We start from the raw sequence: 20176 nt of genomic DNA, 5'->3' as shown, positions 1-20176 counted from the left end.
ACTCTTGTTTCCTATCCCAGGAAGGATGCCATCCTGTTAACTGATGCTTTTGACTTCACCGATCAGTGTTTAAATTCAGCACTTGGCTGTTATGATGGAAACGTCTATGAACGCCTGTTCCAGTGGGCTCAGAAGTCACCAACCAATACTCAGGTAGTTGAGTGGAACACATTATAAATTATGTAAGAAAGCAGAGAACAGGCAGTGAATACACCTTCATGTTCTCCCATTTTAATTGATTCCCATTAGGTTGGCAATCACTTGGCGTAGCACGTCTGTTTAAAATATTCTTAGAGAACACATAAAAGAAACAAGGAGTGGCAGTATGGCCTGGCAGGAACTCTGAGCCTGGATTGTAATCAGCAAAATGCACTGCTGGGAACTTAGTAAAGGGAATTAAGAGGAAGGCCCAAGCTCTAAATCATGGCTTGACAGACCCAAGGGCATACACACAGAGTGGTAAACTGGCTTTTAAGTAACAAAAAGAAGGAGATAAATCACTGCGGTAATTGAACCACCTTATTTTCAACCTTTTAACTTTCAGTTTTGTGTAGATAAAAGTAGGTATTCAGAAGTGGTAGGAAGCTTGAGGGATGTCTCTCTCAGACCTGATTGCCTGCTAGAGATGATACCCTCTCCTCTTCACTCTAAGGAATACAATCCAAGGAGCAAAGAAAGCTGCTGCACTGCCATTAGTAGCCCAGGAAAGCCATATGAGTGACAATTAAAAGGGTCATGCCAAAAAAATCCCCAGCCATCCTAGGAGAGCACACCAGAACTCTACATCATTAACAGCGAGAAGACGGGGAGGACTCATAAGGTCCCAACACTCAAGGGCCAGGGTATGCTCGCAGCTCTCTGCTTATGAGCCTCTTTGGGAAAAGTTGTAAATGTCAATGAATATGTTAACAGGAGTGAGGAAATAAACCCTGTAGTTAGAATATGAGGAACCAATATTTAATAGCAGATTTTACATAGATGATCAAAACAAAAACTCTATAGGTACAAAACAGATTATTTTAAATTTTATAGTGCAAATACATGATTCAGGTGGTGAAGCTTTCTTTTTTACCTCTTTGGTCCAATTTCAGAAAAGGTGTCTTAACACCACATCAAATTGGCAACTCTCAGGCTTTCATTCACACCCAGCATGGTGTTAGACTTGCTCTTAACAATTTGCAGCCTGTCATACCACATGGCTTAATTTAACATGATTATCTAAAGTTACAACACAACTAACCCATCTTGGTCACTCCCTGTCCCCAGAAAGACATCCTTTTAACTCAAGGAAATACAAACAATATATGTTCACTGTTTTAGTACAGTTAACCTACTTCCAGTGTGTTACTTTTTCTAATGATTAGATCTAACATTTAAATCTTGGCATAAAAATACAGCAGTCCTCCCACTCCAGACTAGCTTCCATGGTCTAAAGATAAATGTATGCCCTTTGGTGCTCCACAGAGAAACCCGCCCTGCTATAACACCTGTCAGAAATGCTGACATATATAGCCCAAACCTGTTATACTGGCAACACAGGCAACATTCTGGTTTCTCTAGAGAGAATGGAGGTGGCTTTCTTGTGTTTTAGTTGGTTTTAATATTTATTTTAAAAGACTTTAATCTGGATACTACATGACAACATGTTTATCTAAACAAGAGGAATGACTGACCCAGAGGGTCAACACATTTGGGAAAACATTGATGCACTTCATCCCATTCACTTCTATCTCCTTCCACTTGACTGTGAACAACGAAGGAGTCTTCACCTTCCCAACTCCAAGATCTATCACGGAGTAGACACTCCACGTCTATGGAATAAATGAACATGGTTTTACTACCTGCGTAGTGAGACAAAGGAATCTGCTGCGTACACAGTGCCACACACTCTTGTCATCCTAGCTTATATTACCTCCTAAAAAGGTGACAGGTATAGCACTGTGGATCATTCACGCATGATAATTTGGGAATGTGAAGTTACAAATGACCTTAGTGAACTGTTTCCAGTCAGTTAAAATGACAGGAGGCTGCCTGCTAATGTACATGATCTTACATTTCTGGCTCCTTTTAGAGATACCAAAATAGCACTTTTAAAGTGTATTTTTTAATGTGCTGTGGATAATTTTTTAATCCTACTCTTAAGATATAATGCTATCATTTTGAAGCTGCAATAAGAGACATTTTCCTCATTTGCACTAATAGAAAAAGGCACACTACAGATATTTTATGTATTTTTATTTATTATTATTTTTGAGACAGAGTCTCGCTCTGTCGCCCAGGCTGAAGTGCAGTGGCACAGCCGCGGCTCACTGCAACCCTCTGCCTCCAGGTTCAAGCAATTTTCCTGCCTCCCAAGTAGCTGGGATTACAGGCACAAGCCACCAAACCCAGCTAATTTTTGTATTTTGTATTAGTAGAGATGGGGTTTCACCATGTTGGCCACGCTGGTCTCAAACTCCTAACCTCAAATGATCCGCCTGCCTCAGCCTCCCAAAGTGCTGGGATTATAGGTGTGAGCCACCATGCCTGGCAGATATTTTAAATAAAACAGCAGCTATGTTGAAACATGCCCTGTAGACATAAAAGTACAGACAGGAATATATTTCACTGACATTTTTCTACCAAAAGAAAAGTGCTATGCTAAGGTAAACATCTTAGAATCATAGGAGAAGCTCTCTTCTGTCTGGGGCAGCGTTGAGCTTTATTCCTGGACAGGATGATGTGCTTTCTTGGTTTAAGGGAAGAATCATTGGGGATAATTTCAAAACAAAAATCCTGTTTTTCCCCAATTATTCTATTGTAAAAATTTGTCCAAGTAGGAGTTAGATGCATTAAATACATCTACTGATTCATTCATTCAATAATTCAACAAATATTTACTAAGTACATGCTTTGTGCCAAAAACTATTCTAGATACTGAAGATACACTGGAGAACAAGAGTCATAAACCCAGACTGAGTGCAGTGGCTCAAGCCTGTAATCCCAGCACTTTGGGAGGCTGAGGCGGGTGGATCACTTGAGGTTAGGAGTTTGAGACCAATCTGGCCAACATGGCGAAACTCCGTCTCTATTAAAAATACAAAAATTAGCCAGGTGTGGTGGTGCACACCTGTAATCCGAGGTACTCGGGAGGCTGAGGCACAAGAATCGCTTGAACCCAGGAGGTGGAAGTTGCAGTGAGCCAAAATCGCACCACTGCACTCCAGCCTGGGCAAGAGAGCAATACTGTCTCCAAAAAAAAACAGTCAAAAGCCCAGTGTTCGAGGAGCTTACAGTTTTAGTGTAGACAGGCACACACACATACACAAAGTAAATATTATAAAAGATGAGACTAGAACTAAGAAACAAAGAATCAAGACACTGAATTACAGCATAATGAGGATAACCTAGTCGGACCTAGAATACTGCTTATATGATCCCTATCTGGTTCCTTGCTTTGTGATTAATGTTCAGTTTCAGAGAGCCTCAAAGAGTCAAGCCTTTTATTTGTATGAAATTCCAAAAGCAAGTGATAAGCTGTGTTTTTAATTGGCCACCTGCATCCACAATTTAAAATCTGCATGAGAAAAGGAAGGATGCCCTTTGGAAAAAATGTTTCTCCATATGTTCACACAAAATGAGTCTTAGAAATAATTTTTAAAATTAAGAATCTTACGTAATGTTACTTTCTGAAGCTAGAGACTTAATTTGAAAGTAAAAGTCATTAATCCTGGCAGAAATGTACTGTGTTAATAATGCGTTTCTTTCTACAAACAGGAGAACCCTGCCTATGAGGAATATATAAGACCACTATTACAAAGTTGGAGATCCAAGCTATGAAACAACCAACAGTATTCAAGAAGCAACCAGCACCATCATGTGATAATGGTACTATGGCATATATGCAACATTAAAATTTTAAATTAGATATTTATGTTTTAGAGTCATTATCTTTTAGATACAGTCTGAAGTGATATATGTGAAATAATATCTGTGATTTACTTCAAAATAATCCATAGGAGAAAAAAGCCAAAGTGAACAGTTGTTGAAGCTGGTCAATGGGCAGGTACATGGGTGTTCATTACACTATCTTCTCTACTTCTGAATGTGTTTGCAATTTCCAGTGGGGTGTGGTGGATCATGCCTGTAATCCCAACACATTAGGAGGTCAAGATGAGAGGATCACTTGAGCCTAGAAGTTCGAGACCAGCCTGAGCAACATAGAGAGATGCCATCTCTACAAAAATAACTATCTCACGCCTGTAATACCAGCACTTTGGGAGGCCGAGGCAGGCGGATCACAAGGTCAGGAGATCGAGACCATCCTCGCTAACACGGTGAAACCCCGTCTCTACTAAAAATACAAAAAAAGTAGCCGGGCGTGGTGGTGGGCGCCTGTAGTCCCAGCTACTTGGGAGGCTGAAGCAGGAGAATGGTGTGAACCTGGGAGGCGGAGGATGCAGTGAGCCGAGATCGCGCCACTGCACTCCAACCTGGGTGACAGAGCGAGAGTCCGCCTCAAAAAAAAAAAAAAAAAAAAAAAAACCTGGCCAGGCATGGCGGTACATGCCTGTGGTCCCAGCTATCGGGAGGCTGATTGCCTGAGCCCAGGAGGTTGAGGCTGCAGTGAGCCGTGATCACACCACTGCATTCCAGCCTGAGCAAGAGAGTAAGAACCTATCTCGAAAAAGAAAAAGAAATTTCCCACAGTAAAAAAACCGTACCACTGTCCATTTATAGCATCTATTTGGTTAAATACAAGGATTTTGCTGTAGATCTAGCAAAAGCCAATAGGCTCATTAGTTAGTGTGTTTTTAGCACACATTTATCCTTGGGTTTAAAAGGACACACATACATGCACACACACAATCCTCCTAAGTGCTTATACTTGCTGTAATCTAAATAAAATACAGCTCTAAGAATGCAACTATCATTTTTTAAAAATCAACTCTTCCACAGTGATGATTTAAAATTTCATTAAAAGACATAACTGTCTCAAGTTACCCAAATATAATGAAGCTACATTTTTCATATCATTTTCAATTGCCCAATTAGACAAAACACTCTAAATGTCACTAGACAAGTAAAATGGCAAAAAAAAAAATTCAGCTGGCTGCTTTTCCTAATTTACTCATATAAACAATCATTTCATTGTTAATAATCAGTAAATTTTAGAAAATTTACCAAAAGCAAACTTACCTCCAGTAAACAGGACAAGGAAGAGGCCTCATAAGTTTTTAACTTTTAAAAACTTGGGCTGGGCGCAGTGGCTCATACCTGTAAATCCAGCACTTCGGGAGGCCAGGGCAGGTGGATCACCTGAGGTCAGGAGTTCAAAACCAGCCTGGTCAACATGGTGAAACCCTATCTCTACTAAAAATACAAAAATTAGCCGGGCATGATGGCACACACCTGTAATCCCAGCTACTCAGGAGGCTGAAGCAGGAGAATCACCTGAACCTGGGAGGCACAGGTTGCAGTGAGCCAAGATTGCGCCATTGCACTCCAGCCTGGGTGACAAGAGTGAGACTCCGTCTCAAAAATAAATAAATAAAAATCATTTAAAAATAAAAATAAAAAATAAAAAAATAAAAAATAATAAAAAAATAAAAATAAAAACTGGGAACTAGTATTATTCCTATTTCCACACCTGTTTTCAACCCAAATCATTTTATTTCATATTGACCTCAGCTAGCTCAACAACACGTAACTGGTTGGGCCTTTTTTTTTTTAAGGTAACTATCAAATCAATTTTAAATACAAGATAATTTTCCAAAATGATAACCTTGTACTCGTATATTGATTTACTGAAACCACAGCAACCTATCAATAACATCAAAGGATCTTAGTTTGAAGATGGTGGAAATAGGGGAATTACAGGTTTCTGGATGTTGGTCATTTGTCAAATTTTAAAATAAATTTTCAGAGATGTGGGCAAAAACAGACATAAGGAAGTGTTGTCATCTTGCTTGCAGAGAGAGAACCTCAGAATATTCTCACAGAGAGAAGGAGAAAAGGAGTGGCCTGCTTGCCCCAGGGCACACAGCCTCAGAGCTCCACTCTTCCCTTAGAAAACAGGGAATAAATTACATGACTTCCTTTTATACAGTAGTCTAACAAAGTAGGAAGTCTCAGTACAATTAAAATAATCCTTCCTATGAGTTACTTTCAAGAAATAGAAGCACATGAACTATGCAAAATAAGACTACAGTGAAATAAATAAAAGTACGTGTATTTCTCCAAGTACGTGCATTTCTCCAACCGTTCTAGGTCATTCATTCACTGCAGTTTGTTTCTTCTCTTCAGAAATAAACTTAACTTTGTTAACAAAATACATTTGTGGATTACCACAAAACATGAGCATAAAGGGCTAAAGTCATTTTGTTCCTGTGCTTAGCACAAAACTGAAATAATGGTCATAGAACTGTGGGCAATTAAAGAAAAATCTGTAATCTTCAACATAAATTCTTTTGAAAAAATATGAAAAACTGTATGTTCACTGTTCAAATATGCACCCTTTTAGTCAAAATTAATAAATCCATCCATCCTTGCTTCAATGACGCAACAGTTCTTATAAACTGCAACCTAAGATCCCACTGTGTCCTCTCAAATCAAATACAAATGTGCTATGGGCAGTAAACACTGGGACATAAACAATGCATATTTTAGACAAGGAATATAATTTTCTCCCCTTAAGTAATAATAATCAATAAATACAAACTTAATTTTCATATTTCATTTTTTATTAGTTTTGTTTTTTTTTTCTGGTAGACAGTACACTTGGGAATTATACTGCACCAGGCATAAAGAGTAAGTTTTCTACCACAGGGACATTTTGTATTCAGAATTGAATATAAATATTTCTAGTCAGACATTTCCATGGCTACAGACAGATATTTGGTTCCTTGATTTATATGCATAGAAAGAAACAGTTGTCATAACTGTAAAAAGCAGTACTTAATAAGTACTTTTAAATGATTGGAACAGTTTTCCTTTAATATTACAATACTACTTATTTATTGGTTTGGAAACTAGGTCACCCTACATGATGTTTTGATTTTTCTCAAAGGCATCATGAGTACTCTGCTTATTCTTTCATTCTTGTATTTTTAGCCTTCTACTTGAGTTAGGGACCATTTTATCAGAAATCATTTTAGCACTGTAATAAGAAAAGCTCTGTTAAGGGTAGATTATATACCATAATGATTTTCAGACTTCTTTTTATAAAAAAGGTATCTGGAGACTGAACAGGCACATGCATACTCAGGGGGAAGGGAACAAAACATGGAGGAGTCTGCCAAAGCACAAAACTTCCTTCAGGTCCTCACTGCCTTCAAATAAATACAAATATTTAAAAGAAAAAAAAAAATCTCACACTGTGATTTAAAAAAAAAAAATCAGTATCTTCCATTTCCTGGAGAGTCTTTCCAGGAACCTGTGGCAGGGTCGGAGATCAGTCGTCTGTCTTCCGGGCTAGCCTACAGAAAGTCCAGTTGTGCTCCACTGTGTTTTCATTGGCCCGCTCACTCATGTGATGCACCCGGGTGTTGCGGATCGTGAAACCTTGCTTTGTAATGTATTCCATCAGGTGGACCCTAAGAGAAACTTCCTGGTGATAATCACAGGGTCCAAAAGTAAAGGAAACCTGGCAGTCTCTGGTGTCCATCATGTGCTTATTCCACTTGGTAAAATAATTTGAGATGCCTTCTAGTAAGGAATGGACCTTAGTGGTGATGGTTAGTTGGGTTATGATGACAGCCACTGGGTTGGAGTACTTAGAAAGCTTCCGAGTACTAGACAGCTCCACAACTTCTTCAAAAGTATCCATGGGATACAAAGGCTTAGGATCATTGAGACACTGAATCAAGGGCTCAATCTGGTAAAAATCTGCTTCTTTCCGAAGCAGATCAAATTCCTTAAAATCCAACGGTAAGGTCAATTCTGAAGTTCTTAAGAAGTTGAGGACATATCGGAAAAGAGGTCCATCTCGATCAATAAAGTAATTGCCTTGAGGGTCTCGAGCTGTGGGGAAGTCCCCCCCAAACATAGCTCCAAGCATGGAATCCGGGTAACGCGTCAATGTGGTGAGAGACGTTGTATACAAGTGTCCACCTACATTTAATGTGACTGGGTCAGTCATCTGAAATTTTTAAAGAAATGATCAGTCATCTGAAATTTTTAAATACTAACTTTGACAAATTAAGAAAGTAAGTGATACTGAGCAAAGCCCAAGATTCTTTCAGGCTATAATGTATTTAGTAATCCTCTAATGCAAAATGACTTTACTACCAGCAATAAACCCACCCAGATGAAGTGATCTAACATTTGCTTTCAATAGAAAAAAATAGGAGAAATCCAATTCTTTAAAGACTTACGCTAAGAATACAGGGCATTGACTTCCAGAGCCACATCATTTCGGGCCCATTATCTATAGAGTTTTCAGGCCAGAATATATTGTGGGAAAGGAAAAGCCACGCTAAAATACACTTATTTTTTTCTGATTTTTTTTAAGGCTTGTATTTTTCTGAATTTAATTTAACATTAGATAGAATTAAAATGATCTGATAATATAGACATTTACTTTCAATATTTCTTTGGTTTCTCCCCCTCAAACAAAAGGAATGAACTATGAAATTTGTTTTTAAAATAAAAATTTGGGCCGGGTACAGTGGCTCATACCTGTAATCCTAGCACTTTGGGAGGCCGGGGCAGGCAGATTGCCTGAGCTCAGGAGTTCAAGACCAGCCTGGGCAACATGGCAAGACCCCATCTCTATTAAAAATACAAAAAAAAAAAAAAAAAAAAAATTCACTAGGCGTGGTGGCCCGAGTAGTCCTAGCTACTTGGGAGGCTGAGGTATGAGAATCACTTGAACCCAGGAGGCGAAGGCTGCAGTGAGCCAAGATCACGCCACTTCACTTCAGCCTGGGTGACACAGAGAGATTCTGTCTCCAAAAAAAAAAAAAAAATTATTTAAATTAAATTAAAAACTGTGCAGACCTAATCTTGGTAACTTTTTCATGGAAGTGATACTTTCAAATACTAAGCTAAAATATACAGTTTAGTCAATACAACCAAGCCAGAAAAGCATCACATACCCAAAAGCTAACAGCAGCCATAAAATTTCATAATCTGATAGTGTATTCACTTTTGTAACATTAATGCTGCAATCTGGCCTTTAATTTTGAGAAGCAAGCTTCTCTTAAAAAACATACCTTCAGTTTTAGAAATACTATTTACGAAAAAAAATAGGCCAGGTGTGGTGGCTCACACCTGTAATCCCAGCACTTTAGGAGGCCAAGGAGGGTGGATCACTTGAGCCCAGGAGTTGCTGACCAGCCTGGGCAACATGACAAAACTCCATCTCTACAAAAAATACAAAATATTAGCCACACATGTTGGTGCCCACCTATCGTCTCAGCTACTCAGGAGGCTGAGGTGGGACAATCACCTGAGCTTGGAAAGTCATGAGCCGAGATCACGCCACTGCACTCCAGCCTAGGCAAAAGAGCAAGACCCTGTCTTGAAAGAAAAAAAAAAAAAGGAAGAAAGAAAAAAGGCAGACAGAGACTTCAGGTACTAGGCAAGTAAAATATACCTTACACCAAAGGAATAGAAAAATAGGGAGACATATGCACACACAAAAAATGCAAGTGGGGAGAAGAGGCACCTTCTCAACCATTAATCTCCCAAACCACAACAAAATATCCTCCATATCATTACTCACTAGATCCTTTTGTAGTCACTATTCATGAAGAAAGAGTCTTCAGAGCAACACACTTTAAAAAATAAAAAATCACGTTACCTCTCCAGTGATTATAAAAAGTATTTGGAAAATCCATTTTGAGTTTGATTCCATTAAAACACCAAACAAAGGCAGAGGATCGTTTGAGGTCAGGAGTTCGAGATCAGCCTGGCCAACACGGTGAAACCCCGTGTCTACTAAAAATACAAAAATTAGCCAGATGTGGTGGTGCATGCTGAAAATCCCAGCTACTCAGGAGGCTGAGGCAGGAGAATCTCTTGAACCTAGGAGGTGGAGGTTGCAGTGAGCCAAGATCGCGCCACTGCACTCCAGTCTGGGCAAGAAGGCGAGACTCCACATAAAAAAAATTTAAAAATTAAATAAAAATTTAAAAAACACCACACAAGACAAAAACACCTCCAAAATACATCTAAACTAAGTAAAAGGGGGAAGAGAGGTTACACAAATTCACAATTTTCTTTTCTTACAAGATATACCTAAAAATACATAAGGATAAAAAGACACACAAAAATAATTCCCCAGCCTTCAAAATGCATCTCCAAGAAGCACTCACCATATAGCCCCAGTCTCCATTATCCATCTGCTCCAGTGATGCGTCTTCAAGAGCCCAGGTTTCAGGGAAACTTCAAGAGGAGAAAAACAGACATATGATAGCATATATAATTATGAAAATGACAAGAAAGGCTTTTTCCACCCAACAGAGGAGGCCAAACACCAGAAAAACTACTCATCCTTGCTCAGCTGAAACCTACTACAGGGCAAAGATCTGGGGAAGAAAGCATTCCCCTAGGGCCTTCCACATGTCCTGTATTCTTACCATAGAGAACCCATCTGGAACTAAGAGACTGAAGATTTTCAGAGAAAGAACTATACTGTACTTAAGAGAAGGAGGAAGAGTCTAGGAAGTAACCCAGTCATTCAAATTCTACCTCTCTTCTTAGAACATCAATTTTTAGAATTTATATAAGAGAACATTATGATTAACTCTACAACCTTATCCTGGTACAAACCTATAATGGTCCTCACCAAAAAGGTCATTTAAGAAAAAGGGACAGGCTGGGCGCGGTGGCTCACGCCTATAATCCCAGCACTTTGGGAGGCTGAGGCAGGCGGATCACCAGGTCAGGAGTTCAAGACCAGCCTGCCCAACATAGTGAAACCCCATCTCTACTAAAAATACAAAAAATTAGCTGGGCGTGGTGGTGGGCACCTGTAATCCTAGCTATTCAGGAGGCTGAGGCAGGAGCATCACTTGAACCCGGGAGGCGGAGGTTGCAGTGAGCCGAGATTGTGCCACTGCACACCACCCCCTGCAACAGTGCGAGACTACATCTCAAAAAAAAAAAAAAAAGAAGAAAAGAAAAAGGGAGAAGGTGAAAACTCCTTTTCATGAGCATTTCAGCTATACAAGTCAATCACCTGAGTAAAAGCATCAAAAATCATAAACCTCCCAGGATACCAGCATCCCTTTCTAAGAGAAATACATCAGAATGGTATTTATCTTACAATATAAAAAAAAAATGATGATGCTTTTCAATAATGATGTATTTCTCTTTGTACAACAATTAAAACAAATAGAAAGCGATTTAAATGCCGAAGTGTTAAAGAGCACAATGTGGGGCAAAAAGAACCTTACCGATATAGATGAGAGTCAAACAGCCAGCACTCATGGAGAGCCAGCCTTAAGACACTGAGAAATGCTCAGATACTAATGATGCCAATGTGAATTTATTTTTATCTACAATTCAAAAGCATTTAAACAAACAGTTTCCCAGCTACTGAACTGCCTTAGTCAGTTCCCTCTCACACACTTCAATCCCAAATCAACCTGTAAAGCAAACTGCAGAGCAAATTTCTAAAGCTCTGGCAAGACATGGTAAGAAACATGGACTTATTGGTATTCATCCAAGAAAAGCACTGGCTTTTTTATGTGGTCCTTTAACAGATTCACTTTTCCCACTTTTAGAGGAATCTGGCACAGAATTCCCAGAACAAGCCCTAGCTACAGAAGATCACAAAGGCTCTTTCTCAAAAGGTCACTCAGGCATGTAGAGAACATTTGCATAGCACAGCATGGGCTGAAATCAGAGCCTGAAGCATCTATTTCTCTACCTTGCAAATCCTTCAAAGCACACAAACTAAAATGTGGACCAGACTATGGGGCAATCAGTTTTTATTCTTTACACTCAGCAGTTGGATATAGATAGGCCTCCACATGCTATGGGGTGAGAAATGGAACAAATGTCAAATTCAAGACTGTTATGACAGTCTTTCATTCCTCTGACTTGCTTCACAAATAGTATCCGAAGTAAACAGGACCAAGAAATGGGCTTTGCCAATTTGTCTTGCCAGGATCTGATTCAGTTACTGATAACAATAGATTAGTAACTGAGCAATTTAAAAGGCCACTCATCCAAAAGTTCTGGTAAGATGCTCATCTTTGGCATTTTCCCATCACCCAAAGTATTCATTCTGACAGCCTCAATCATCATTCATTCAGCCAACAATTATTGTGGGTCACCTATGGAGTGGAGGGGGTGCCTATGTGCAATGCGGACACACAGAAAGAGGAAAAGGACAATCTTTGCCCTCATGGAGCTTTCCATCTATAATGGAAGGCAACATGCAATGACTGAAGTACAGAACAGAATTCAAAGTGCTATATAACAGATGGACCAGCAGAGGCCCGCGAGAGGGGAAAAGCAAGATTCCAAATGGGAAATAGAGGACTTCTGGGAAGGGCCCATTCAGTTGAATCCTTGAAAGAAAATTCGGACAACCTGAGAAGGGATTCTAGAAGGAAGAAACAATTTAATAGACAGGGGCATGAAAGACTTTTTTTCCCCCTACAACATTCCTGATACCAGTAGGCCGAGCAGGGATTACTATCCTCATCTTAAAGATGCAAAACAGAGAAACAAGGCAGATTAAGTGACTAGCTGAGGGCGCCACAGCTGGGAAGTAACTAGATAAGAACTTGCATGTTCTGACTCTTAGTCTAGATTTTTCCATAAATCCCCTCCTAGGGTAGAAATTGAAAGAACAGAATCCAAGAGACAAGAAATTGAAAAAGCTTAACTTTAAACTCTCTATAGCCATCTATTAACCCTATCCATCCAGCAGGGTTTTATTTACAAATTTTACAGTAACTCAGCCTAACTAAACAGTCATAATGGGTTTGTAAAAATTCTCCTGAGGCACCCCCCCACCAAAAAAAGGCAGGAACCCATTCAACTAGTGTGAATAACGGTTGCTGTCCTGTCTGTAGTGACATAAAGAACTCCAATCCGTGAATATCCAAACGATTAAATGAGAAACAGAAGATCAAAGACAAGGAAAAAAGCAGACATCAATGTTGCAGCCGTTAACGAAAAGTCTGTCCACTATTAACCCTTTTTTTCTTTTTTACTGCTAAATCAAAACAAGGTAACTTCTTGAGCAATTATCTAAAAAAAAAAAAAAAAAAATTAGATGATGTCCCTGAATCTGTTCCACAGCAAAAGCAGAAGTTCCAGTACAAAGATGTAATGAAAGCTCACGCTTAATAATTCAGGAAAGCAATTATGGGAATCTACAGCCCATGTTTCTTAAAAACCACCCAAAAGCCTTCCTATACTTGTGTATAAGATACATCAAAATAAATTGAAGCAAAGTCACTATTAGTCACTTCCAATAACAATGACTAAACTGTCTAAAGAAATCAAATTGTGCATTAAAGAGTTCAAAGGGAAAAAACAGTATTGATTAGTTTAAATTTTATCTCTACCTGCTTCTAAATATCTTCTGTGGAGATGCTTAAATACAGCAAGAAACAAACAAACAAAAAAAAAGCATGAAAAATTTCGTTATCCAATAGCTGGATAATGATCGGCTTCTGAATTCTGAATTGACGACCATTAGGAACATCTCTGAAACGATGCAGATGAATGAAATACAATCCCAAAGAATTTCCAGAATAGTTTCAATCTCTTCTACTGAATCATTTTCCAGAGCTGCTAACAATTAGAAAATGATTCATTTGCTTTTCATCTTCTCTCCTTTCTGGCACAGTCTCCAGTGGAGGGCTTAATGAGACGTTAAATGACCACAAGACAGGCAGCAGAAGGAAGATCTTGAAATGGGTATCAAATAGGCCTATTTTACTTGATGAAAGCAAAGAAATATCTAATATTTCAGAAAAACTACCAGGAATGGTAACAATAAAAAATTTTTCCTTTATAGTGACTTTCCTTACTAAAACTAAAGATGGTTTTGAAAGACAGCAAATGCAACCGAACACAAACAGCTATAAAATTCAAAGAAGCCTCTGACCCTGCAAAATCAGTTCACCTGAAAAGATGTAACCTTTGATGCAAATAAAATTCTTGTGAAAACAACACCGCCCATTCCCCAAAGAATATAAAGCAGTGCTGAAAATTCAACCATGTTTAAGCTTCAAAGGTTATTGTGACTAATGTATAAATTCTGACAGTGTCATGTTAGCAGGTAATTAAGCTTAAGAAAACACATACTGAAGAATTTATAGAAACCTTAAAAGGAAGTATTAATTTTCTAAAGTAGCATATCTGAAGAAATGCATACATAATTCAGTAAGTTAATAACTTAAAAAAAGAACCTAAGAACCCTTAAATGCCATTCTCCCTATCACTGCAGAATTGCAATTACAGGCCTAATGGTTATGATGAACTAACTTAACAAAAATATTCTGGGTTTATCATTCCTGCTATAGATTAAGAATTCTCCGGGGCAAATGTCCTAATCCTATATAACTACCTATATGTTGCAATAAAAACCTCCAATGAATAATAAAAAACTCCAACTACTGACTTCCCAGAGTTTCCAGGCAGCCCTTTAAAAATGCTTTTTTACTGAAACCTTCGTGTCTGGTAGTCAGAAAAGACTCAATAAACTCCCTCTTTCTATACTTACCTTCAAAATTGCCTTGTATTGAGTTTTGCTCTTCTTGAAATGTGGGAGTTTGAAAGTGAAATACTTTTTATATTAACTAGTTCAGCGACATCTAAAGGAGTCTTTGGGGTTAACATTCACATACAGGCCAGCACAAGTAGCCAGGCATACAAGGATAATGTGATTATGGTTAGATTATCCTTAACCATACCACTGCAGAAATGGATTTTTCTCTAAAAGTAATCATTTTCTCTTTCTCCTTTCTCAACCATGTGGTCTAGAAGAGAGAAGCTATAGGTTTAAAAGTGACCTAATATTAAAAAGCTGTCACAAATAGTCACAAAATCATAACACTCCTCTTAACCCTCAGTTTCCGCAAGATAAAATGGGATAATACCACCTTCCCAAAACGGGGTAATTACACCATTTAGGCACAACACAAAGGCAAAAATTGGCCTATAAGAGTAACACATCAGGACAAGGAAAGAGAACAGGTTCCCAGGGAGGTCCTGTAGTGGAATTCTGCTCCGTTACTGATTATGAGACCCTGAGAAAATCACTCTTTATGCCCAGCTTCTTCTTTGGGGAAATGGAGAAAATAAGGGAGATCATGAATATAAAACAATCTGTAAACTGGCAAGTATTAGACAAATGTGAAAACACTAGTGGTAGCAGCATAAACAAAATTTCTAGGTTAACATGAGAAACTTGAGTGTAAACACAAGTAATTTAGAGCATTGGCCTGGAGACGGCAAATATGGAGGAGGCAGCCTCTTAATTTGCTTCAAATCTCCCCAGGTCCTCCTTTTCCCAGAGCTCCAGAAGGGAGAACTACATACAGGTAAAGGGGAGTGTCTAGTTTTCCCAGAGATGACCAAACACCTGAGCTCCTGATCTCAGAAGGAACTTCTTTAAAGCATGACTCAGGATTATCTCCAAGGTAAAGCTGAATCCAAATACATACATGCACTCCATTTTAAATGGACCCCAAATATCAAAATCCAAGCGCACTGAAGGATTCATAGGGTTCACCCTAAGATTCCTTTAAGTAGTAATGCTTTGGTTAAAATATGATTTATGAAAATTCAAATCACAAAGCTTTGGAATGGCATCCATGGCTATCCAGACCACTCCATCGTTCATATCTAAGGCATAGCACAAAATCAAGTATCAGTATGGACTGATGGTTTTCGGCCAAAGAGAAAATACTCTCAACCTACCAACCCTGCTGACAAACACATTTTCCTTTTCCTAGCTACATATTTGTTCATTTGAAAACATCTCAATCTTGGGCTCAGGACTGTGCTACATGCTGTCCCCAAGCTTCTCTCCTATCCCAGGATGATTCAAGTAATAGGGCATTTGTGACAGCGAAAAAAAGAACATGCCAGGGGGATATGGAAGAGATACTTAGGCTACCCCAAATATTCTTAGCCGAGCCGGGTCATCCCAGGTCACTTTGCCACCCAAACCTCTTCTATCACAAAGTCCTAAAATTGGATCCATCAACTTGTTCTAGAACTGGTATACTTGAACAGAAACATGGTAACTTCGGCAGAATATCCAAACAGGATCTCTGTCACGTTTCATTTCCCCGTCCCACCCCCAGACACAGCCTCCACCACTGTCAGCCCAGCAGGTGCTGCCAGGGCTCCCCATTACCATGGCCATTTATCACCTCTGACATCAAGCATTAAAAACGCCACCACACACACACAAATCTAGGCATAAAGAACTCAGCTGCGATCTGAGAGTCTCTTCAGGGCAAAAAATCCCAAAGGCAGGGTTTTGAGTCCTGCCTCAAGCTTTAAACTAGGGCAATTGGTGGCTAATAAGCGCCATCTCCCAAAAACAATCATTTTCGAGCACACCCCAAATATCTCCGTCCGGGCAGCCCTTCGCTGCTGCCCCGCCAGCGAAGCCCCCGCAACCCGACCCGGCCAGGGGTAGGGCGGGCGATGCTCTGGGCCCGGACGAGGGGCGCGCCGCGGGGCTCCGAACCCGGGCCCGCAGAAACCGCGCATCCCCGCCGGGCGGGCCCCGGAACCCCCGCCCAGGCCCCGCCGCGGGCACCTCCGCTGCTGGCTCGTGCCAGCCCGGGACGCGCGGTCCCCTCAACGCGGCCCCGCCGCCGCCCCGTTCCAGGAGCCCCCGCCCAGATCCTCCTCAGCCCCGCTCCCCTGGCTGCTCGGCGCAGACGTCTCCTGAAACCCGGCCCTCCCAAGCCCCGGCCCCGCAAGCCCCGCGCCAGCCCCACTCACTGCGCGGCGGCGGCGGCGGCGGCGGCGGCGGCTGCGGCCGGGCCGGGAGATGCCCGCGGCCGGAGAGCGCGAGCGCGGGGACAAGCGAGCCCGCGCCCGGCGACGGCGGCGGCGGCGGCGGCAGAGGGGACGACTGAGCCCGCGCCCGGAGTTGCGGCTCCAGGTGCCCGGCGCGGGCGGCGCCTTCCCAGCAGAGCCGCGGCGCCACGAGTGCGGGCGCCCCCTAACGGCAGCGCGGGCGGGAAGCCAGAGAGCCGGGCGGCCTGAGGAACTCAGCCAGCGCAACCGGAGCCGCGCGGTCAAGACCACACGACCGCAGCCCCGAAGCCCCGCCCCGAAGCCCCAGTCCCGCCCCTTAGGCTCCGCTCCGAAACCCCGCCCCTACGTCCCGCCTCCGCCCGCAGCCTGGGGTCCGCCCAACCCCAGGCCCACTGCGTCCTCAGGGCTGGTGCCTCCACAGCTGTTTCTCCTTAGTCATTTCACGAACTTGAATGGGCCCCCCACTGTATCTCAGGCCTGGGGGTTTAGGAGATACAGCGGCCACCAAGACGGAGGCGGGTCCTAATGAAAGGAGAAGACAGACAAGACTCAAGGAAACAGCTAATAGACAAAATAATGACAAGTTATGACCGTAAGTGTTGGGAGGGACATGATTAGAGGACTTAGATGGAGAAGGGAAGGGAGCCCCTGCTTCAAACGCAGTGGCCGAGGAAGATCTGGACCCCGACCTGCGGCCAGAGCTCCTCCTGCCTGCCCTGCATTGGGGAGACAACCCTGCGATGAGGCCTGTGAAGAAGCCCCCGGGGCCACCGGGGCAAGACGGTCTGGTCCGGCCTGGCGGGCAAGACAGCAAAGGGCTGCTGGGCCCAGAGGCTCAGCAACACGGGCAGCCAGGTGGAGAGAAGTGCAGAGCTACCTTCAGCAGACAAAACGACCCGTGCAAAGGCTCTGGGGCCTGGAGGAGCTCGGCCCTAGATGAGACTGGCGCTGGTATTGTCCCCACTTCGCCAGGAAGGAAGCCAAGGCTGCAGAGGATGGGCAGCACCTAACGCCTCAGGGCTAATTGGTCTCCATCCGTCCACTCGTTCCAAGTCCATTCACTTCCTGCTAGCCAGGCCACTGTCCCCTTCCGGTGGGACCAGTTACCTGATGCTGGGTTTAACCTTCTCCACCAGAATAACCACTGGCCTTAGAAACTCACTTGGGTTTCACGTCTGCATGTGTGTGAGCTAGCTCTGGGGTTGAAATTATATCAGCATGATCATCACAGTTATACCTGATACTTGATTTGTCTCCAAAAGCTCAAATTGATAGGTTAAATAAATGACATATGCTTCATCAACATAACTGAGTGCTACATTATCAAATTCACAAAGACTAGGTGAGAATACAGGAAAATGTGTGTGAAAATGATCAGTACACAAACTAGTACACATGATATCCTGATTTCATTTTTAAAAGCATAAATATATACAGACAAAAATTTTGAAGGAAATACATCAAACCATTGACCATCGTGTTCAAGATAACAGTATGGGAATGTTAATGGCATTACTTCATAACGTTCTTCTGAATTTTCATGAATATTGAATTTATAATCAGAACACATGAATATTGAATTCATAATCAGAAAAATACAATGAGTTTTGGTTTGGTTTTTCTTTTTTTGCCCCCCACTCTGCCCCAACCCACTGGGTTTTGTTGTTTTTTAATAGAAGGACAATACCAAAATTACCCAATACTCAGATCTCCAGAATTTGGTGCCACTGAAAACCCAGAATTGCCTCTGATTTACTGGGTATCCTTGAAAGAGTCATTTCCCCTCTCAGGGCTTCTATTTCCCCATATAAAAACTGATGGATTAATTTTGTTGGTGATTTTGTCAGACCTAGTCCTTCCTATCTTAAAATTTTTATAACTAGTGCTAATTGTACTTTCACTTTTGTATTTTATAATTGATAGATGGCTATTGAAATGCAGTTGGGTTTTATATAATCTTATATTCAGCAAAAGTGAACTCTTTCAGTTCTAATAAGTTTGTAGGTTCTCTTGAATTCGCTGTGCAAATAATCATAGAGTATGCAAGTCATAGCAGTGTGGTATCTTCCTGTCCTTTTTTTCCTTTTTCTTGCTGTACTGTGCTGACTAAATTCTCTCACACAATGTTGAAGAGCAGTGATGGTAATGGGCATTTTTATCCTGTTCTTGACTGCTTGTAACATATCACCATTAACTATAGTGTTTGTTGTGGATTTTTTGATAGATATTCTTTATCAGGGTAAGGAAGCACTATTCTTCTTTACTATGAATGGGTGCTGAATTTTATCAATGTGAGATTCCCCCCATTGCAATGTAATGAATTAAAACCATGGATCTTACTATATTAAACCATCCATGTATTCCCGGGATAAACTCGCCTTGATGATGTATTTTTTTAAGTCAATACATTTTTATTCAAGGAATTTCACACGTCATGATGTATTATTTTTTCAGTATACCGCTATATTCCATTTGCTGATATTTCATTTAGGGTTCCATTTGCTAATATTTCATTTAGGGTTTTTGTATCCACGTGGATGACTGAGATATGCTACTATTTGCTTATTCTCTCCTCGTCTGGCTTTGCTATCAAAGTTACATGAGCCTCATAACATACCTTAAGGAATGAGTGTCTATTCACTAGACTGGGATTTTCTGTAGTTTGAATGTTCTATAGGATTCTCCCGCAAACCATCTGGATCTGTTGGTTTGGGGGGTTGGGGGTGGAAAGGGTTTATATTGGAAGCTGTTTGCCTCCACAGAGCTCAGGGTTGCAAGCCTGCTGGGGAAGGCTGGCTTCTGGTTTACAGCTGCCCCTGACCCTCTGCACCTTTCTTTTCCAGGTGGCCACCAAGTATCCAGGCTCCTGTGGTAAAGATACTGATCCTGGTCTGCCCTGGGGCCAGGCTGACCTGGAGGGGGCTGTTTATTATTGCAGCTACACCTGTTACAGGAAGGAACCAAGCCCAGCACGGTGCTGGGAGGGCAAAGGGGGACCAGCAGTTGACAAAACAATGAAGTGTGGAGATCTGAGTCCCCTCCCTCTCTCCCTTCTCCCAACTCTCACTGCCTAGCTGACCTCACCTCCTACTTGTCAGGAAAACCTTTCCCCTTCAGTGGGAGCCCCCTAGAACCCTCCTCTGCCCTCTTTTGGAATGACCTGCATTGCACTGTCCTCCCCTCATGAGATGGCTGGGGGATTCCACCTCCTGTCCAGGTGATC

The 20176-nt window shown here is 41.5% G+C and overlaps 2 protein-coding genes across 5 annotated transcripts in view; one reads left to right on the top strand and one right to left on the bottom strand.

Moving 5' to 3' along the window:
* Window positions 1-3907, top strand: part of ACOX2 (acyl-CoA oxidase 2) — a 32094-nt gene extending 28187 nt beyond the window's left edge. For all 3 annotated transcript variants that reach the window (XM_019024775.4, XM_055383231.2, XM_063703874.1), the window contains 2 exons: window positions 21-153; window positions 3757-3907. In XM_019024775.4, coding sequence (XP_018880320.3) covers window positions 21-153; window positions 3757-3819 — 196 coding nt within the window. In that variant the 3' untranslated portion in view covers window positions 3820-3907. The remainder of the gene's footprint in view (window positions 1-20; window positions 154-3756) is intronic.
* Window positions 3908-6704: 2797 nt separating this feature from the next.
* Window positions 6705-19316, bottom strand: KCTD6 (potassium channel tetramerization domain containing 6). 2 transcript variants are annotated; one of them, XM_031009808.3, is made up of 3 exons: window positions 16915-19316; window positions 10299-10368; window positions 6705-8119 (listed from the first exon to the last, which is right to left on the bottom strand). In XM_031009808.3, exons 2-3 carry the CDS (start codon window positions 10323-10325, stop codon window positions 7433-7435), a joined length of 714 nt encoding a protein of 237 aa, XP_030865668.1. In that variant the 5' UTR covers window positions 10326-10368; window positions 16915-19316; the 3' UTR covers window positions 6705-7432. The 2 variants fall into 2 exon arrangements, with proteins under 2 accessions (XP_030865668.1, XP_004034434.1); XM_004034386.5 differs by lacking the exon at window positions 16915-19316 and adding an exon at window positions 14675-16893.
* Between the last annotated feature and the right edge of the window lie 860 nt (window positions 19317-20176).

The sequence above is a fragment of the Gorilla gorilla genome, chromosome 2 (genome assembly GCF_029281585.2).
Source record: "Gorilla gorilla gorilla isolate KB3781 chromosome 2, NHGRI_mGorGor1-v2.1_pri, whole genome shotgun sequence".
Taxonomy (NCBI): domain Eukaryota; kingdom Metazoa; phylum Chordata; class Mammalia; order Primates; family Hominidae; genus Gorilla; species Gorilla gorilla.
Note: the sequence above shows the minus strand (reverse complement) of the source record. Positions and strands in the feature narration are given on the sequence as shown.

Bases quoted from the DNA above. Each gene is read 5' to 3' on its own strand.
- KCTD6 (XM_031009808.3), bottom strand. From the start codon at position 10,325: ATGGATAATGGAGACTGGGGCTATATG. The intron at 8,120-10,298 runs GTGAGTGCTTCT...TAAAAATTTCAG, and splicing joins ATGGAGACTGGGGCTATATG to ATGACTGACCCAGTCACATT.